The sequence below is a fragment of the Salmo salar genome, chromosome ssa28 (assembly GCF_905237065.1).
Source record: "Salmo salar chromosome ssa28, Ssal_v3.1, whole genome shotgun sequence".
In the NCBI taxonomy this organism is placed as follows: Eukaryota; Metazoa; Chordata; class Actinopteri; order Salmoniformes; family Salmonidae; genus Salmo; species Salmo salar.
The window spans coordinates 33,699,762-33,721,108 of NC_059469.1; the positions used below are offsets into that span (position 1 = coordinate 33,699,762).

Consider the following 21,347-nt stretch of genomic DNA (forward strand, 5'->3'; position numbering starts at 1 on the left):
CTCTATATTTAATAAAAGCTATTCAAGAGTCCTTCAGTAGAGTCAGAGAGAGAGGGGAAGGGAGAAAGGTATTTATGGGGGGGTCATAAACCTTACCCACAGGCCGAGGTCATGACACAGTAAATTACTGCAAAGTATGGTTGTTACGCACGCCTCTAGTAAGAGGGAACGCAACACCCTGCTACAACTCAACTCTCCGTGGTGTGAAAGAGGTATGGACTGTAGGTGTGAGTAAGGATGACAAAATTCAGAGAATACCGTTTACAGGGAATTTATTCCTTCGCACGGTAAGTTTGGGGAAAAGGGGCTGGACGGAACCAAAGCAAAGAAAGTAAATATCAAAGCCCCCTCTCCTACCTTACCTGCCTACCCACTACTTACCCAACTAGCACCACCTGGTGCACTAACCAAAATACAGGGGGTGGTCCGCCCAGGTCTTACCTAGTGTGCATTGACAGTAAACTACTACGGGTTATGTATGCCCGCGGGCCTCTTGCCTAAGCACTCCCTAGGTGCCTTCCCCTTCCCCCCTGGGAACAAATGAAACAGAATAAGTTAAATAATCTAAACACTGCATCCTATTGACACAAAACCAATCAGCTCCCTCAGCAACATGCTATAACCATCAGCCTCCTCTCTCAGCAAATATCGCTCTGCAATCATCTCTCCTTCTGAGCAACAGAACACTGGCTTATATAGCTTTAGGTGGGGTTGGTAATTGGAGACAGCTGGGTCCTGACGAGGGGGCGGGGTCAGCTCTCCAATCAGCAATGGGGCCGACCAATCAGCTGCTTGGGGAACTTCAGGAAGCCATTACCTGAAACACACTCACAAATACACAAACTACAACACAGAAACTGGGGAACGTAACAATGGTGCATTGTGGGAAAATGTTGTGGGCAGGAAAATAATTGCTGTATTTAGAATGGTGCTATAATCCCCCCACACACACAGAATAAAGTACTGTACCGTATTTTTGGAGCGCCAAAAACCTTTTGACCACTAGAGGTTGCATGGTATTGTGTTTCTGGCTCATTAACATGTTTTGAGTTGTGCCTTATAAGAGCCTAAATTTGTGCCACCTGTGAGTGAGAGTCCTGTGCCAATTTAACTGATTTGTCATAATAGTGTTCCTACACTTAAATGTGTATAGGGGACAGATTGGAGAGGTGGCAAGTCTCACTATTTGCCATGTCCTTTGGCCTGTTTTACCCTGTATTCACTGCCAGTGTGGGAGCCTTTGTTAAGGCCTCTTGAAGTGAAAGTGATATTAAACACATACATTTGGTCTTTTATACCCCCTAACATTATTGTAAAATACTGTAAAAACAAACCTCTTCTCCCCTTAGTTGTTTGTAAATTACAGTAAAAACAACAGGAAAGGTTTTACGGTGTAGCTAAAGTGTGTCTCTGCACAAGTACAAATCATTGTGCTTTATACTAAGTATCTTCTTTATCTATAAGTACATATCCTCCTCTCTTCTCCTCAAGTCAGGGGCAAAAAGCTGATTTCCATGGTGTTCATGTTAAGCTGCAGCTCTGCTCTATACTGAACAAAAATATAAACGCAACATGTAAAGTGTTGGTCCCATGTTTCATGAGCTGAAAAGAAAAGAACCCTGACATTTTCTATATGCACAAATAGCTTATTTCTCTCCAATTTTGTGAACACATTTGTTTACATCCCTGTTAGTGAGCAATTTCCTTTGCCAAGATAATCTACCTGACAGGTGTGGCATATCAAGAAGCTGTTTAAATAGCATGATCATTACACAGGTGTACCTTGTGCTGAGGACAATCTCTTTGTGAGACGCGATGTGGGTGAACGGATGATCTCCGCATGTGTATTTCCCACCGTAAAGCATGGAGGAGTTGTGACACTGATTTATTTAGAATTCAAGGCACACTTAACCAGCATGGCTACCACAGCATTCTGCAGCGATATGCCATCCCATCTGGTTTGGGCTTAGTGGGACTATCATTTGTTTTTCAACAGGACAATGACCCAACACACCTCCAGGCTGTGCAAGGGCTATTTTACCAAGAAGGAGAGTGATGGTACTGCCTCAGATGACCTGTCTTCCACAATACCCCGACCTCAACCAAATTGAGATGGTTTGGGATGAGTCGAACCGCAGAGTGAAGGAAAAGCAGCCAACAAGTGCTCAGCATATGTGGGAACTCCTTCAAGCCTGTTGGAAAAGCATTCCAGGTGAAGCTGGTTGAGAGAATGCCAAGAGTGTGCAATGCTGTCATCAAGGCAAAGGGTAGCTATTTGAAGAATCTCAAATACCAAATATATTTTGATTTGTTTAACACTCTTAGTTACTACATGATTCCATGTGTGTTATTTCATAGTTTTGATGTCTTCACTATTATCCTACAATGTAGAAAATAGTAAAAATAAAGAAAAACCCTTGAATGAGTAGGTGTTCTAAAACTTTTGACTGGTAGTGTAAATACTGTATTCGATTCTACTGTATTTTAGTCAATGCCACTCCGATATTGAGCAATGTCATATTTATAAATTCTATTATTTTACTTTTAGATGTATTGTTAGATACTAATGCACTGTTTGAGCTAGGAACACAAGCGTTTCGCTACACCCACACTAAAATCTGCTAAATATGTGTATGTGACCAATAAAATGTGATTTGGTAGTAAGTGCCAGGTGCACCGGTGTGATTGTGTCAAGAACTGCAACGCTGCTGGGTTTCACGCTCAACAGTTTCCCGTGTGTATCAATAAAAGGTCCACCACCCAAAGAACTTCCAGCCAACTTGACAACTGTGGGAAGCATTGGAGTCAACATGGGCCAGCATCCCTGTAGAACGCTTTAGACACCTTGTAGTCCATGACCCGACGAACTGAGGCGGTTGAGGGCAAAATGAGGTGCAACTCAATATTAGGATGGTATTTCTAATGTTTCGTACACTCAGTGTATATCCAAATTGATATTGTGCAGAGATGATTCTTCCAACAGACTACTTACTCATAAAACATATTAGAATCTGATTAAACCGGATCTCTTGTACATGTATTCTAGCAGGACAACTGGCTGTAGGTAGTAGACATCTGCCTTTACTCTTCCTTTCTATTTAAAGACCTGAATGACCTCGGCTCAAAATTATTCTGGCATCTCTTCTGCATACCACCAGTAGGTATGGAGAGTAGGAGTGGACACACCATTTGGTTTTGTCGGCAGCGACAAAATAGCTTTAGAGATACTGCTCATGCCTTCTGTGTTGATATTTAATTGAAAGGATGTTCCTTCACTGTGTGGACACAGCCATTGTCTGAGCTCTGTTTACCAATGACCACGTTTGATGGCACTGCTGAAAATAGAGGAAGTCTTTTTTTTTTTTTTTTTAAACATCCATACAACATCCATAATGCCAATAACAGTCTGCTCTTTCAAATGTATTTTAAATCCCCAAAAATGTTGCAACATATTTTATTCTACATACCGTATGTAGGTGTAACGTCCGTTGTTAAAGGTAGACCAAGGCACAGCGTGGGTTCATCATATTTTATTTAACGGTGAACCAGCCAAAACAATGCACAAAAAGTTTTGCAGGCTACTAACAGCAATACAAAAACAAGATCCCACAAACACAGGTGGAAAAAGGCTGCCTAAGTATGGCTTCCAATCATAGACAACGATAGACAGCTGCCTCTGGTTAGGAACCATACTCGGCCCAACACAAAGAAATACAAAACATAGAATGCCCACCCCACACCCTGACCTAACCACATAGAGAAACAAACCCTCTCCCTCAGGTCAGGGTGTGACAGTAGGTGAGGTATACTTGTTTGTTTTAGGTAGTTTGTGCACTAGAAAGGGATTTGACATAGATTCATTCCCACTTGATTTGAAAATCAACTTCCTCTTTTTAAGCTTCTTCGTTGTGCACTGATACAAATATTAACTTGTGGCATTTGGTCTGTTTTGCTGTGTTCTGATCTCTACAGAATCAGACAGGTTTTCCATGTTTTCTGTTTTCTCTTCAGCTGAAGATCTAGGTCCAGCAGCAGAGCCAGGAAGTTCCTGTTAGGGTAAATGGCTCTTTTCTGGATTACTTTCTGAAGAGCACAATGGAGGGGGATGTGACAATACAACATGAGGTATGCCAACACCAAGGTAGACGATCTGCTCATACCCATAATGCAATGGACGAGAATCTTTCCTGGAGAGGAGAGAAGAGAGGATAATTGTTTGTTTATTTATTTATCCTTAATTTATCCAGGCGAGTCAATTAAGAACTAATAGTTATTTAGAATGACGGCCTGAGTAGTGGTGAGAGAAGATGAAAGGAGAGAAGAAAGTGATGGAGAGGGATTAGTGAGAGGCCACCATGTTATTAATATCATACATGACTGCCCGCCTCAAACTGTGGCCTTTCTGTTCCCCTCAGAGATCTAAAAATAGTTTCCATAATTCATTGCCTTTGATCATTTAAGTTGCCTTTGCAGAGAGAGAGGCCTAGGCTGTCCTCTGGTGGTGAAGCTCTCTGAGATGATCCATGGTTAGACTTCAGAAAGTACTGCAAGGGAAGATGTATTTTTCTTGTTTGTGTGGATTGGAAGTAGTTACTGTATAACTAACTATTCAATGTGTGTTACAGGGACAGGCTTGGGTACTGTGGGAATGGGTTGAGGTCAGTGCTATACAGGGACAGACTGGGGTACTGTGGGAATGGGTTGAGGTCAGTGCTATACAGGGACAGACTGGGGTACTGTGGGAATGGGTTGAGGTCAGTGCTATACAGGGACAGAGTGGGGTACTGTGGGAATGGGTTGAGGTCAGTGCTATACAGGGACAGAGTGGGGTACTGTGGGAATGAGTTGAGGTCGGTGCTTTTGTAAAGACAAAATGTAAGCCTAACAGATGAAATGTGTCAACTTGAAATTATCTTTTTTGGTGTTCATAACTCTGCTTAAAGATATCCTAGAGAAAATTAAAGGGAAAATCCGCAGTTGCTGCATCCATTTTTGGACTTATTCTTGAAGGATATAACTTAGAAATGCTTAGATGAACTGTCGTAGCCTATCAGAACCCAAAATATAAGCTTGTTTTACACCAATGTTCATAAACATTGGAAATGTAAACGAACACTGTACAGCCTCAAAACATGGTTCAAACTATAATGTAGATATCATGGATGGTCAGTCTTTGCATCCATAGCTGGGGCGGCAGGTAGCCTAGTGGTTAGAGCATTGGACTCGTAACCGAAAGGTTGCAAGATCAAATCCCCGAGCTGACAAGGTAAAAATCTGTCGTTCTGCCCCTGAACAAGGCAGTTAACCCCACTGTTTCTAGGCTGTCATTGAAAATAAGAATTTGTTCTTAACTGACTTGCCTAGTTAAATAAAGGTCAAATAAATAGCTCTGTCTATGAATTTGAGAGTGATTCCATTTTTTTTCAGCTTTTTACCGATACAGAGCCAGGCAAAAAAAAAAACTTTGTTATAGTTTCAACTGCTGATTGGCCCTACTTGACTTAGAATAGGAGTCTTACCATCTGGTTGTTTCAATGCTTTATGAATGAAATCAGCTGCGGGCTTGAAGTAAACATCCAGATCAAAGTGAGTCGAGTCCTCTGCTGGAATACCATAATAAACAAAGCTGTTGCCATAAAATCTGTGGTCCCCTATGCTGCCTCGCTTGGAATGAGCAGCGTTTAACACATGGGTGACGCCTAACTTCTGCAAGGTACTCCTGTTTTGGGCTATTGCCCTGGTAAGACAAAGAGAGAGAAGGTGGTGAGACTGAACTATTGTGAATGTACTAGCTACATTAGTTTGTCAAATAGTTTTCAACTCGTCAGAAACTGTACAAACGATAAAATAATACTTCTGTTTAATTACATTAGATGTTTGCAGTAGCCTATGATATGACCTTGGGTTATAGTTGATCTGTTTACTATGACTTCGACATAGAATTGATCATAACTGCTTGAGTATTTTTTATTTACAAATGCTTGAACTATAAACTAAGTGTAATGCAGTTAAGATTAATAATTATTCAAATTAATACTTACACATTTCCTATGAATATGTTCGGCCAAACCTCATTTATCTGGCTCAACCGCAGCGTGCAAGAATCCAAAATCTTTTCCAAGTCTTTCACAGATAGGTACTCTTTCCTGGGTTCTTTTTTGGTCTTCAGGACTGCCATTATTCCAATTCCAAATCCCCCTCAAATTACAAATCAATGACTAGGCTACTACTCAATGTTTTCAATGTGTTAAAGCAGCAGTACACTCTATACTCCTACTTCAGCTGATATGTGTGAGCTGGTGTTTGTTTACCCTGACTGGGACAGTTACCCAATGTAGCGCTCAGGCTAGCGTGTAAGTCAGGCAGAGGGCAGGATGTGACTGTGTCCTTTCACACCACCCGGGGTCTGTGTCCCGAATGGCACCCTATTGCTTATGACTACTTTTGATCAGAACCCTATGGGCCCTTGGTCAAAAGTAAAGCAGTATACAGGGAATAGGGTTCCGTTTGGGGACGCAAACAAAGACCCTTAATTCAATAAACCACAAACAGAGAGGAAGCATCTGACGAGCACGGATGATTTTACATCATGGACATGTTAAAGATGTGTTTCTACAGTATACTGTAGAGTAGATTAAAATCGTTTTTATTCGTCCACTTTTCATGTCCAACCCGAAATTTGACTTCCACTTTAATCCCAACCTCCGAAAGACACACACATATTAGAGAAGTTGGAGAGCCACGCTGGGTGCCCATGGAGCAGTTGTTGTGGGGGCTTAAAATGGCAATGGATTTTGCTATCACCCATCCTACGGTTGCAGCTTGCTTCCAACCACATTTTTCCCCGTTAGATCCAGGATTCGAAATGACAACTCTCCGTTTGCTGGCTCACCTCCTTATCCACTACACTACCTGCTGTCATTGTATTGAGTTGGTAGCGTATTTCAGGAACAGAAAGACAAAGCTGTAAAACAGTGCTGCCTATTTATTGTAAATGGGTCAAATATAATACAGAAAGAAGCAAAAAAATATATATTTCCAGTGAAAAGTGCATCATACGGAAGAGCATTAGGGCCAAATAAAGAGATAAAACAAAATATTTGATGGGGATAGTTCTTCAAAAACTCGTAATACTTTGACAATAAAGTCAAAATTGAACTTTGTGAATAAATTTGCAATATTCTGAGAATATTCAACTTCAAGAATATAGTCAAAATATTTTGAGAATCAACTCAACAAAAAAATTGGGAGAATAAAGTCAAAATGTTGAGAATAAAATAGACATCTTGAGAATAGAGTTGCAGTTATATTTAAAGATTAATGTAGGAGATATGGTTATTAATTACATGCCTTCCTGGCTCCCTGTTGTTGGGCGTGCAACCTTTGAAATGCCTGGGTTAGATGACCTGGTGACACTATACTTTAGAATTGGCTTTAGTAGCAAAGAAATTCATGCTTTTTTTTTGCATATAATAACCATATTACTATAGTGGTAAGTAATCCCTGTCATGGTGCACTTCTAATTCGCTACAATGTTATCCTCAATCCCCAGAGTATGCCAACACCTTAGACAGTATCTTAGACAGTAACAGCAGCTAGGCCAGCAGCCTATTATATCGAAACAAAAGGGTTATTTTCAAAGCTGTAATGGCATGGTGTTTTATGTACACTTCCAATGAAGTACACACTAAAAACAAAAGGTTCTGTACAGTGCCTTCAGAAAGTATTCACTTGTTCCACATTTTGTTGTAATACAGCCTGAACAAAGAATTGATTAAATTTACATTTTTTGTCACTGGCCTACACACAATACCCCGTAATGTCAAAGTGGAATTGTGTTTTTAGACATTTTTACCAATTAATAAAAAATTGAAAGCTGAAATGTTACAGCAAGCCTAAATAAGTTCAGGAGTAAAAATGCCACTTAACAAGTCACATAATAAGTTGCATAGCTCACTCTGTGTGCAATAATTGTCTTTAACATGATTTTTAAATGTCTACCTCATCTCTGTACCCCATACACACACACACACACAATTATCTGTAAGGTCCCTCAGCCGAGCAGTGAATTTCAAACACAGATTCAACCACAAAGACCAGGGAGGATTTCCAATCCTCAAAAAGAAGGGCACCTATTGGTAGATGGGTAAAACAAATTAAAAGCAGATATTGAATATCCCTTTGAGCATGTTGAAGTTATTAATTACACTTTGGATGGTGTATCAATACACCCAGTCACTACAAAGATACAGGCGTCCTTCCTAAGTCAGTTGCCAGAAAGGAAGGGAACAGTTTAGGGATTTCACCATGAGGCCAATGGTGACTTTAAAACAGTTACAGAATTTAATGGCTGTGATAGGAGAAAACTGAGGATGGATCAACAACATTGTAGTTACTCCACAATACTAACCTAATTGACAGAGTGAAATGAGGAAGCCTGTACTGAATAAAAAAATATTCCAAAACATGCATCCTGTTTGCAACAAGGCAATAAAGTAATACTGAAAATAATGTGGCTAAACAATTAACTTTTTGTCTCAAATACAAAGTGTTATGTTTACAACACATTACAGAGTACCATGTTTTCAAGCATAGTGGTGGCTGCAAAACCTGGTTCAGTCTGCATTCCACCAGACACTGGGAGATGAATTCACCTTTCAGCAGGACAATAACCTAAAACACAAGGCCAACTCTACACTGGAGTTGTTTACCAAGAAGACAGTGAGTTGCCGAGTTACAGTTTTGACTTAAATCTACTTGATAATCTATGGTTGTCTAGCAGTCCACCTGAAAATGGTTGTCTAGCAATGATCAACAACCAATTTGACAGAGCTTAAAGACTTTTGAAAAGAATAATAGGCAAATGTTGCACAATCCAGGTGTGGAAGCTCTTAGAGACTTACCCAGAAAGACTCACAGCTGTAATTGCTGCCAAAGGTGTTTTTACAAAGTATTGACTCAGGGGTGTGAATACTTATGTAAATTACATATTTCTGTATTTCATTTTCAATAAATTTGCAATTAATTTTTCAAATTATTTTTGTCATTATGGGATATTGTATGTAGATGGGTGAGACAAAAAAAATGTAATCAATTTTGAATTTAGGCTGTAACACAACAAAATGTGGAATAAGTCACGGAGTATGAATACCTTCTGAAAGCATAAATTAGGGTTATTTGGCTTGTAGCCATAGCATAACCCTTTTCTGGTGCTATATGGAACCTTTTTTTGAAGATTCTATGAAGAATCATGCTCATAAGGTTTTCTAAGGTTCTATAAAGAACCATTTAAAAAAAAATCGATATACTGTAGCACCAAAAAAATGGTTCCGCTATGGTTACAACCCTTTTGGGGGCTATTTATAAAACTATTTTTATGGCTCTTTATAGAACCTATATGGAAAATGGTTCTAGAAAGATCCTTTTGAAGAACCATACAGGTTATTTTATTCTGGTTAGCCATATTATATTGTTACAATTCCTAAGGTGTTGTTATTGTGTTAATTGAGAAGTTGAATCAGGTGTGCTAGCCCTGCAATGGCTGGGGGTCCCTGAGGAGAGAATTGATAACCACTGATTTAGTCAACTGTTCTCAATTGACACAAGACCATACGTGAGCAGAGTACGAATTATACCATGACATTCGGGGGGGTTCTCAATTTTTTTATTGGGAATTATTTTTATGAGTCTAATAGTAAAGACATGTAATTTAATGGTAAAAATGTAATTACCATTTAATGTGGCATAAACACAACCAGTCATTATGTTTTCATCTGATTGTCAAACAAATCACTTCAAAAAGTAGGCTACCTGCACAAGTTTGTCCACTCCAAAGTAATTTCAGAATCCAAATCCAAGCCATTTGATGAATGGAAAGACACATCCGTTATAAAACACAAAAAAAAGTGACATTCGGCCATTGTCATTAGGCCTACACTCTTGTTGCCCGAATTAATTGATGCGTCTTGCTGACAAATTGACCTTTTTGTAAAAAGAAAAGTGATAACACCTGAAAAGGGCTGAAATATGGGACCGTCCCGGGTGCAATAAGTCCAAGTAACAGATTGGAATAGTTTAGAAAATGTATGTTATTTATATTTAAGTAGCATAAGATTAATTAATCAATCAATGTACATGCAAAAACATTGATATTGAAACAAACAATTATAAAAATCAACCTGCACTAGAGTATGTTGGGAAATATGATAATGGTTCAACTCTGGTTATTAACTCCAACACTGGGGTTCTTTTACAATACTGAGTGTTAATTTAACATTTTACAGTGTTAATTTACCTATTGAATAACCACTAGAAATTTTACACTGAAAAAAATCAACACTAGTTAACACTGGCCAATGTGCTGTGTGCTATGAAAGGGACACATCTGCAGGCTTCCAGAACCATTCAAGAACCTTTTAGAATTCTGAAGAATTTTTAACTCAAAGGTTCTTTTTCAGGCAAGAGTTCTCCAAGGAACCATAAGAGCTGAGGAAGAACCATTTAACAACTGTTACTTTTTAAAGTGTACTTCCAACACACAAATCAAATAAAAGTGTATTTGTCATATGCACAGGATACAGTGTAGTATAATATATAGTACAATGAAATGCTTACTTGCAAGCTCTTCTGTCAAACAATGCAACAGCTGTACATGATATTCAATAGAACACACATACAGTCTGCTATAAATGGCTCTCATGAGACATCAGCTATCTTTCCTTTTCATTTTCTGATGTTGTAGGATGGTAATTAGCCTAGTTGAGGCTTTAGGCTTCTGTATAGTGACAGGAACAGGTGTTGTTCCTTCGCCTCAGTCTAAAATTAAAATGACCTGATTGATGTCTGTTTGTGTAATTGAACTTAGACCTATGTCTTAAATCTTATTATATGTGTCTTGCAACTTTACATAGAGCTAATGTTGGCTACAGTGACTTACCTAATTGAAATCTATTCTACATTATGCAACCTGGACTCAGGGTTAGATGTAACAAAGTAAATGTAAATCCACCAAATGGTATGATATGTTACGTCTCGTATGGCATGTACTAATTTGTGGGTGTCATCAACCATTTTGTATATGTTACAAATTACAATTAGTATGATATGTTACAAATTGCAATTCGTACAATACATTATGAATTGTAATTCTTACAAATAGTCACAAAATAGCTAATTCCAATTTGTTGTGGCTAATGTTAGCTAGTTGGCTAGGTGGCTAACGTTAGCTAGGCTAGGGGTTAAGGTTAAGGTTATGAGTTGGGTTAAAGGGTTAGGAGTAAAAAAAAAAGTAGTAAGTAGTTGCTAAAATGTTAAAGTTGTCCGTGATGAGATTCAAACACCAAACACACAACCTTTGGGTTGCTCGACATATCTTTCTGTCTTATGTATCCATACCAAACATAACATACCCATATTAAATTAAGTCTCCTGGATTACCCATTTACTATGTTACGTCTAGTTTCTGAGACCAGGCTGACATGACGTTAGGTTACTTTATTGGTCATCAACAATACATTGTTTCAGAGTACATACTGTGCTGCTGTCTTTGCATACCGATACTGTCATTTCACCAGTAGAGGTCAGTATAGTGGCTATATATTGAGATATGAGCAATGTTCTGCTCATTACGAGAAAACTACGTGGTGCGCGGCTCTTCCAGTGTTTACGGAGCGCCTTCAGTAATGTCAACAGCAAAGCAGATGCTAACCAGCAGCGGAACGAAATGATTTGCTTCAATCGTTTTATCACCGTAAACGTAAATATAGTTTCGTCAGACTCATGTGAGATGCCATATAGTCAATTTACTCTCCGCGGCAGCTAACTAACAGTTGTGTCTGAATTCCGGTGAGTATTTACTGCTAGATTGCTAACTAGCTAACATATCAGGCTAACGTTTGCATACCAACAAGCTGGTGACGTTATACCGGAATGTACACGTTGCTGATAGCAAATGTATTCTGAGCGTTGAAATGTGTTTTACATAGCTAGCCTATCCACACAGCAAGCTAACTGGGCTTGGAGGTATATCAGTCACTCGTACACTTAGCTAACTCTGTAGTTAAAGCCAAAGCGGTGTATGGCTGGCTGGCTAGCTAGCTAGCTACTGTTAGCTAACTAACCCCTGCCTGGCCTGCTGGAGACAGTTGGCTGTTGCCAGAGTAGCGGATATACGAGAACGGAGTTCAGCGTTCCTCGGCTATTGCCAGAGATGTCACCACCCTTCTCGCTCTCTGTCTGTCTTGTTGTTTAGTATAATGAGTGACCTGTGCATATTAGCACCCCACACTAGTTCTCTGTATTGCGTTTTAATGGTTGCAAGAGGTGAGTGGGGAAATGCAATCGCATGGGGACATGCCATGGGACAGTTTGTCTTGCCAGGGACACTGACCTCTATGTAGTCTGATTTTTAACTAGGCTGTATTACACAATTACTTGTCTGACAGTGTACTGTAGGCTAGACTTAACGTTAGTCCTTTAGAAGTTTAGCTGAAAACTGCTTTGAGTGACTACAATTTAACCAGACTGGAAGAAATGGATAAGATTGTCTTGAAGCAGTGGAAAGTAAGTCCCTCGTGTAGAAATGTTATGCTAGACACGGAACCAGACTATTGCTGATTCAGTGAAACATGGTGACTGCCTAGTTCATCAGTGGCTTGTGTAATGACAGTGTTTTCTCTTTAGAAATGGTACTGGCTCCTCCAGTCGATATGTGGACTTTGTCTATTCCATACAGTGCATATCTTTTCATGTGATATGCATGTTTCCTGTGACAATCTTAAAGAGCGACTGCCCTTTAAAAAGCTTGTCTCGTTTTGAAAATGGCTTATGTGGCATCGTTATGAGTTTGAAACATTTTATTCTAGTGTCAAAATTGACTACAACGTGTAAAGTCAGTCTCGTCCGAAACAGAGATTTACAAGATGGGGGGATGTTAAGTCACGGAATGAAGGGTACAGTAAGTTTTCCTTGTTTATTTCAATCCTGCTGGCAGCACCTAAGTAATCAATTCAGAGCGCAGCTGTACGCGACCCGATCCTTAGCATTTACATTTTAGTCATTTAGCAACTTACAGGAGCAATTAGGGTTAAGTGCCTTGCTCAAGGGCACATCGGCAGAGCATTTTTTTCTTCTCCTCTCCACTTAGTCGATTCTATAGATGGGTTTGCTGAGAACGTAACGAAACCCATGCTTCAATGGGACAGATGTTCGTGTTGTGATTCCGGATGGCCAAATGGCTAGCAACAATGACAAGAAACTGCCATGTTGGGGAATGCTAAGTGGCTCGTTTCATTACGGGTTTTTTTTCTTCTTGATTCCTTGTTTTGACTATGTTAATATGGCAACAACAAAAAAATCGCTAACCAACAACTGTAACATTATATTTGATAGACAACAAGTGCTCATTGTGCAGCTGTATGTTGACAATGTTTATTGAATACAATCTAAACCAACCCCGTCCGTTTTGTCCCATAGTTGCTGAACAATCCAACCTGGATAGTTAGACCATCAGTAAATTACACAATGCACATCAGTAAATTACACAATGCACATGGGACAATATTTTAAAAGTTCAATAGCTCCAAATTTAATGACTTAACCTCAAACCAATTGTAAATTGTAGAAATTCCTATACAACTATTGAAAGCATTTAATGAGACAACTAAAAGATGTGCGACATGAAAATATTTGAAGGTTCAGAACTGTCCCCCAGAGATGAGGTAACCAAATTTGCCACGTCAAACAGCAGCCTGCTGAAGCTAATTGGTGAAATAATTTGGCTAACTCTTCCCACCTGTGAGACCCACATCAAACCACACCCCAGACACAAAGTCATGTTTGAATTCAGTCACGGACACTAGCATTTCTTAATGAATCACATATAAAACGAGGTCAAATCAGGAATGCAGTCTCCCTTTTTGAGAGCACGTGTTTGATTTGGTTTTGGAGTCGAGATTAATCTTGTCGTTTTGTTTTTGTCTTCTACAGTTTACAGAGTGAAGGGGAGATGTCTAGTAGTACCCAGCTGAGCATCCGGCATTGGACCACCAAGCATGTAGCCAAGTGGCTGAAGGACGAGGGCTTCTGCCATTATGTAGACCTACTGTGCAACAAGCACCGTCTGGATGGCATGTCCTTACTCACCCTAAGTGAATATGACCTCCGCTCTCCCCCGCTGGAACTCAAGGTGCTGGGGGACATCAAGAGGCTGATGGTGTCCCTCCGCAAGCTGCAGAAACAAAACCTAGACATCCTGGAGGAGCTGGGGGTCCCGTTCGACGGACACTCGCCTCAGGGTGGGGACTGGCACTGCAACGGAGACTCCAGTAGAGAGTGCGATAACTCTAACGCTGACACAGCACCGGTTGGAGAGCAGTATCTTCAGTATAGGAATGGGAAGTACAAGCATGGAGGGAGCGGGAGGCTGGACCCTGAGTACTGGAAGACGGTGCTTAGTGCCGTCTATGTGGTGTTTGTGTTTGGATTTACCTCTTTCGTCATGGTGATCGTGCACGAGAGGGTGCCGGACATGCGCACCTACCCGCCCTTGCCAGACATTTTCTTAGACAGGTGTGTTGCTCATGTTGTTCCCCTACATCCTAAACGATGTATGTACATTTAGACCGACTTGATCTTGTGACTTTTCAGAAAGCACCTCTTTTCCGATTGTCAACATAACTGATGCTTTGGTGACGACATGTTACAAGGAACCAAATACAAGCGAATTAAATGGGGGAGGAACTAATCTGAATTTCATTCATTTTAAACTCTTTTTTTATAGCAAAAATGTTTTCCGTTTGGAGTAAATGGCTTCCGTTGCAAAATGTATTCATTAGTCGGACACCGACTAATGAATACAACCCTGACTAGGCTCTCAGAGCAGCAGTGAAAGTTTGTCTTGACAGTGAAATTATACATGATGGTGCACATGCAGCATCTTGTGATCTGTTAAAACCAGCAATCAAGCTGTTGAGGGGGGAATCAGTCTGGATGGACATTGTGATACTTGCCCTACTTTCTGATAGCAACTGTCTATTATAAGCCTGACATGGTGTGTGTGTGTCCCAAATTGCTCCCATGAAGTGTACTACTACTCTATGGGCCCTGGTTGAAAGTAGTGCACTATATAGGAATGGGGTGCCATTAAGTGTTCTTGGATTGTCTAATCTTCTGTTCACAATGACTTCCATTGGGCGGCGCTTGAATGTCCGGCTTGTTCTCACCGAGTGCTGAGTCCGACTTACTCGTGGTGTGATAATGTGGCAGATTACTGTTGGCGAAATGACTAAGCAGTAACTAGGCTGAATGTAGCTCTATGTTTATGGTCTAGCAGGACTAGAGGTTGACGTGGAGACGCGGCATAGTGAAATAGCAAAAGGTTTAGCCTTTTGTGAGAACTTTTAATGCAGGTTTGTCAGGTGTTATCCCAGTTGCGCTGGATGACCCTTTTTGCATCCTTTAATTGGGATAGAAATCTACTAGGCTATTTAGTTTGTTCCAGTTAAGTAATGTTGAATATAGGTTAATACTTTCCATCTGGTTATTAGTGATTAGGCGTCAGTGACTCTTTTTTTAAATAAAGTTCTCTAAGCCTGGGAGAATAACCCACAGTGCTTCGTAGCAGACAGCTTGAAGATCAGCCTATAACCATTTTTCTTTCTTTTTAACAGTGTACCTAGAATACCATGGGCCTTTGCCATGGCAGAGGCATGTGGAGTCATCCTGTGTAATATCTGGCTGCTAGTTCTGCTTCTGCACAAGCACAGGTAGAGTACTGGCTACTGACTGGTCCATAGGAAAACATGTTCCTCACACAGCCTAGTCTTTATTATTATTATATTGTTTTTTTTGAGCTAGTGTCTAGAATTTCTCCCTGACTAGAATAGAGGAATCGTGTCGAATAGGAGTGTGTTGTCCAGGAGTTTTCAAGCTTCTCCTCCAGGTAACCTGTTTCATGTATTCGATCTATTCCAGAGCTAGCACACCTGATTCAACTAGCCAACTAAACATTAGGCTTTTGACTACATGAATCAGGTGAGCTAGTTTTTAAGGCTACAACAAAATTGTGAAACTTTTAAGGGTGCCTGAGGAGAGGTTTGAAAACCATTGGCCTAGTTATTGAAGTTGTGGTAAGTGCTATGTTAATGTGTGTGTAATGTTTGCTCTGCTTAAGGTCCATTCTACTGCGGCGGCTGTGCAGCCTCATGGGAACAGTGTTCATGCTGCGTTGCATCACCATGTTTGTGACCTCCCTGTCAGTGCCAGGACAGCACCTGCAGTGCTCAGGAAAGGTACCACCACTCTAAATCAAAACTAAATCAAAACTGTTTAGAAATGATGGACCTACATTTATAGTCTTCACTCTGTCCAGCTTGATAAAAAAAATTCCAAAAGTGATGGTCATATCCATCTTTTTAGCAAATTTTGACGTCGTGCAAATGTAACTAATTTTAAGTTTGGCCCTCTGAAGTCGCACCGCGGGTCGCATTCGGTGAAGATGGAATGCGACCCGCGGTGGGGATTAGTTTACCCCCCCCTGCTGTACACAGGCTATGGGTGGCAATTTACACTTCTCACAACAGGCTAGCATATCAATTGTGACTTTTTCCTTCTCTTTCCCCTAGGTGTATGGTGACATGTGGGCCAAACTGCATCGAGCTCTGGCCATATGGAGTGGATTTGGAATGTCCCTCACAGGGGTCCATACGTGTGGGGACTACATGTTCAGCGGTCACACGGTGGTCATCACCATGCTCAACTTCTTTGTGACAGAATGTAAGTGTTCCATATCATTTATTGTTACTGTCCTCTTGGTGCAGACTGTAAGATGTCAATGACTGTAGTGGGAAGAACTTCTGTACGTCGTGTGTCCATCAGCTATGACTACATGAAGACCAGACCACTGACGTCTATAAACTGTTGTATCAATCTACAGGATCACTTGAAGTTGTCATTCTCTTCCTGATTGGAACAGAACATAACTGAAACTCAAAACCATCTTAACACATTGTTCAATGTTCTGCTTGTATGTATTCACTAACAGATACCCCGCGAGGCTGGAACTTCATCCACACCTTGTCCTGGGTCCTGAACTTGTTTGGCATCTTCTTTATCCTGGCGGCCCATGAACACTATTCCATCGACGTCTTCATCGCCTTCTACATCACAACCAGGCTGTTCCTGTACTACCACACGCTGGCTAACACCAGGGCCTACCAGCAGAGTCGCAGGGCCCGCATCTGGTTCCCCATGTTCTCCTTCTTCGAATGCAACGTCAATGGCCCCGTGCCCAACGAGTACGGCTGGCCCTTCTCTAAACCCGCCATGATCAGGAGCATGATTGGGTACTAGGTGGTCTGCGACGCATCCACGACGACGTTGATCTCTTCTAACACTGTTTACTCTGAGCCCCGTCGTGTCATTCTGCTGCTGCCTTCAAGGAGTTGCCAACTGTGGTTGTGTGATTATTGACTTTATATTCCAATAGCTGCAGAGACTGCAAACTGAGATGTCTTGTAGGATCCTATTGGTGCGACAGGGTACGGGAGACTTGACTACTCATATTCTGTGACTTAGTGGTTGGCGTTTGTCCCACGGCAGCCTGTTGAAAGGGATTAAACTAAGGATGTGTCCAAAATGACACCCTACTCATTTTATAGTGCACTACTATAGACCAGAGCCCTATGGCCTCTCGTCAAAATAATGCACTACATAGGGAATAGGGTGCTGTGTTGGGATACATGCTAAAGACTAATCCTCTCCACTTCCTCTCTTCATTTGAAAAGGGATTGAGATTTTTGAAGATATTTCCCACACCTTTTGCCATGATCAATAACCAGGTTACAGATATGATGTAAGTGCTTTAGTCAACTCATCTCTTGTTATGCCTTACTGTTTATGGCATGACAGCGAACTCGACAGAGGAGTTGGCTAAAGCACAAACTGACCTGCTACTGCCAGGCTAGCATTTCCGCTCTTAACTTGCAGTCTGAGTGAACGTCGAAGGTAATGGCAAGCTAGAGGTTTTGGGGAAAAACATGAAAGCAGAATTCTCAGGCAGCCTATTGTAACCAAAAATGTTTATTTTTTAAGTCCAATAGAATTTGTTAATCTAAAGTTCAACAGTATTATAGTAAAACAAACTCTTGTTCATTTAGATATCCTGAGAAATTAGGGTATAATATTATTGTGGTGTTTTTATCTGGCTCTAATACAGGTACGGCCCGTTTTTTTTTTTTTTAAAGCAATTTTCAAAATGTCACAGATGATACTGTACCTGAATTTCTGTATAACAATATCTAAGTTCCAGATGTTGTGACTGGTCTTGTTACTTTCTTTATTACTTTAGGTAGTGTGAAAAGCTTCTGCATTCCTTAAGACACTACTGTGGATTTTGGCTGTATTACTAGAATGCTGAATTAGTCACATTGACATGAACTACATTACATGACCAAAAGTATGTGGACATCTGCTTGTCGAACATCTCATTCCAAAATCATGGGTGTTAATATGGAGTTGGTCCCCGCCCCTTTGCTGCTATAACAGCCTCTATTCTTCTGGGAAGGCTTTCCACTAGATGTTGGAACATTGCTGCTGGGACTTGCTTCCATTCAACCACAAGCATTAGAGGTCGGGCGTTGATGTTAAGCAATTAAGCCGGGCTCGCCGTTGGTGTTTCAATTCATCCCAAAGATCTTCGATGGGGTTGCGGTCAGGCCTCTGTGTAGGCCAGTCAAGCTCTTCCACACCGATCTCGACAAACCATTTCTGTATGGACGTCGCTTTGTGTACAGGGGGCAGTGTCATGTTGAAAAAGGAAAGGGCCTTCCACAAACTGTTGCCAGAAAGTTGGAGGAACAGAATTGTGTAGAATGTCATTGTATGCTGTAGCGTTAAGCTTTCCCTTCACTGGAACTAAGGGACCTAACCCGAACCATGGAAAAACAGCCCCAGACCTCAGTAGTGAGTGTTGCAACCGAGGACAGACATTTTTTTTTAAATGTATGCGCTTTAGCACTCGGCGGTCCCGTTCTGTGCGCTTGTGTAGCCTACCACTTTGCTGCTGAGCTGTTATTGCTCCTAGATGTTGCCACTTCATAATAACCACACTTGCAGTTGACCAGGGCAGCTCTAGCAGGACAGAAATGTGACGAACTGGCTTGTTGGGAATGTGTCATCTGAGCTCATCAATAAGGCCATTCCACTGCCAATGTTTGTCTGTGAAGTTTGCGTGGCTGTGTTCGTTTTTATTTTATAAAAAAAAAAAAATGTAATTGTTGATTTTATACATCTGTCAGTAACGAGTGTGGCTGAAATGGCCGACTCCACTAATTTGAAGAGGTGTCCACATACATTATACACACGCGTATGTGGTTTCCTTTATAATATTTGTATTGTTCAGGTATCCTACCTTTTCTGAACTATACCTTGCCGTAAACGGAGATTGCAAAAAGCAGCCAAAACTATGGAATGGAAAATGGTGAACAATCGTTTTTAAATATCATTCCATTTGCCAATAACTTTAGGTGTTATAGTAACATTGTCTTTTTATAAGAAATGCATATCTCAGATGTTGTGTACTCGCTTGTAATTTAGTAAATGCCCAGGCTTCGATAACATACAAGGATATAAATCCTTATAAAATAATAGTTTTACTACTTCCATAGATCCCTTGGACTGTCTTAATTTATTTAATTTTGTGTATGTCAATAGAATTTGTTTTATTTTATTAAATATTTGATATACAGAAAGGATATTGCAATATACACTTGAACAGGAATATGTTTACAGTTGTGAGGAAATATATTTGTTTAAAACACAATGTGCTTTTATGTATAGGATTGATTTTCAGAATCACCCTCTCACCCAAATCATTAAAACAAATTCTCTTCTCCCCCCCATACAGTCCCTCAAATCAGATCTGAGATGGCCATTAATGGTTACAACCCACTTTTGTAAGACAAGTATTACTTTACTGGGCAAAGACGTCAGTTCAACCTCTAGTTTTTATCCTACATTTGATTGAATTCACGCAAGTTGACAACTCTCAATGTAAGAAAATCTATATTTGAACCATGTCATTGGATATAAGTTAGGTGAAAAAAGGACACATTTTCCAAATTCCTTTTATGTTGATGACTTGAGAATCGGCTCAGTTTTCCACCTTGATTCATCATCACATTTGTTTCTACGTCATAGATTTTTTTTATGTTGATTCTACCGGTTTGTGTCCAGTGGGTTAAGTCTCATCTCCATCCCATGTTTTATTTGGAATTTCAGCTGTGGAATAGTTACTAGATCCCTTACATGCTATGAGTCTTTATTACACCCCCCCCCCCCCCCATAAAGTAATGCATTGAACTTCTGGTTTGACTAATGCTAACTGCAAATCTATCATTTGCTGCTAAGATTTTTTTTATTTTTTAGATATGTACAGGAGAATTATGACTTTTCTCTCATGTATTTGTTATTGTCATTTTTAACCCCCTCTAATAAATTGTTACTAATCCTTAACACTGGTGTGGTTATAATGTTATGTTACATACCTCCAAGATGCAGTAATTGGCTACCATTTTTGAAATGTAGCAATCACACAAAGTGTGGTTGTATTGGGTTAATTAATGTCCTGCAAATGACATGTCTTTACCGTCATTAAACAGTTGACATCAATGATGTGATTCTTCAGAAGAGAAGGGTTTGCGAGTAGTGTGACATTTTCCCTATATGCCGACCTTGTTGCAGTTTCCCTACAAATGGTTAAAGTTAGTATTGGGGAGGGGTGAAAAGTCACCCTGGAGCACTGTGGGCAAGGCTGTAATTCAGTTAGCTACACGGTTAGAGGACGTGGTGACACATCTGCACGGGATAGAGCCAGAGTGCAGTGGATTTAAGCGGATTCTGGGAATCGGCTCAGAGCTATCCCGAGCAGTTTACATTTTTGAAATCCCGTCCAGTTGATGGCCATGGTTCCTACTGTGTCTGAGGTCCAGTGTCTAATCATGGATTTAACCTACTACTGAGTTTACATGCCAGGTCTGTCTGCTATGGAAAACCAGCATGTCTGTTCAGCCTGATCTTATTAGCTTAGTTAGTACCACTTCAGGTTAAGTTCTGTGACGGTGCTGATTCAGTGTTTACTGTTTTTAGTTAGCTAGACCACCGGTTTCTGTTTTGACCACCAAAAGCTTTCTTCAACCACACTGCAGCCCTCAGCTAGCAGCACAGTGATCAGCTCCACTGCAGCCCTCAGCTAGCAGCACAGTGATCAGCTCCACTGCAGCCCTCAGCTAGCAGCACAGTGATCAGCTCCACTGCAGCCCTCAGCTAGCAGCACAGTGATCAGCTCCACT

At 40.6% G+C, this 21,347-nt stretch overlaps 2 protein-coding genes across 6 annotated transcripts; one reads left to right on the forward strand and one right to left on the reverse strand.

The window, feature by feature from the left end:
- Positions 1–3,673: 3,673 nt before the first annotated feature.
- On the reverse strand, positions 3,674–6,352 carry LOC106589878 (dual specificity protein phosphatase 13). The gene is made up of 3 exons (XM_014180290.2): positions 6,042–6,352; positions 5,520–5,737; positions 3,674–4,187 (listed from the first exon to the last, which is right to left on the reverse strand). The coding sequence occupies exons 1-3, from the start codon at positions 6,176–6,178 to the stop codon at positions 3,967–3,969; spliced, it is 576 nt and encodes a 191-aa protein (XP_014035765.1). The 5' UTR covers positions 6,179–6,352; the 3' UTR covers positions 3,674–3,966.
- Positions 6,353–11,612: 5,260 nt separating this feature from the next.
- On the forward strand, positions 11,613–20,511 carry LOC106589877 (sphingomyelin synthase-related protein 1). Of its 5 annotated transcripts, none has more exons than XM_014180285.2 (6): positions 11,613–11,844; positions 13,987–14,568; positions 15,669–15,764; positions 16,172–16,289; positions 16,623–16,773; positions 17,042–20,511. In XM_014180285.2, the coding sequence occupies exons 2-6, from the start codon at positions 14,006–14,008 to the stop codon at positions 17,347–17,349; spliced, it is 1,236 nt and encodes a 411-aa protein (XP_014035760.2). In that variant the 5' UTR covers positions 11,613–11,844; positions 13,987–14,005; the 3' UTR covers positions 17,350–20,511. The 5 variants fall into 5 exon arrangements, with proteins under 5 accessions (XP_014035760.2, XP_045566157.1, XP_014035762.2 ...); XM_045710201.1 differs by lacking the exon at positions 11,613–11,844 and adding an exon at positions 11,941–12,561; XM_014180287.2 differs by lacking the exon at positions 11,613–11,844 and adding an exon at positions 11,941–12,321.
- Positions 20,512–21,347: the final 836 nt, after the last annotated feature.

Excerpts from the sequence above, each read along its gene's own strand:
- LOC106589878 (XM_014180290.2), bottom strand. The coding sequence starts at position 6,178 with ATGGCAGTCCTGAAGACCAAAAAAGAACCCAGGAAAGAGTACCTATCT. Across the intron at positions 5,738-6,041 it reads AACATATTCATAGGAAATGT|GGCAATAGCCCAAAACAGGA; the intron begins GTAAGTATTAAT and ends TTGTCTTACCAG. Across the intron at positions 4,188-5,519 it reads AGCATTGAAACAACCAGATG|GAAAGATTCTCGTCCATTGC; the intron begins GTAAGACTCCTA and ends TCTCCTCTCCAG.
- LOC106589877 (XM_014180285.2), top strand. The coding sequence starts at position 14,006 with ATGTCTAGTAGTACCCAGCTGAGCATCCGGCATTGGACCACCAAGCAT. Across the intron at positions 16,290-16,622 it reads ACCTGCAGTGCTCAGGAAAG|GTGTATGGTGACATGTGGGC; the intron begins GTACCACCACTC and ends TCTTTCCCCTAG. Across the intron at positions 16,774-17,041 it reads CAACTTCTTTGTGACAGAAT|ATACCCCGCGAGGCTGGAAC; the intron begins GTAAGTGTTCCA and ends ATTCACTAACAG.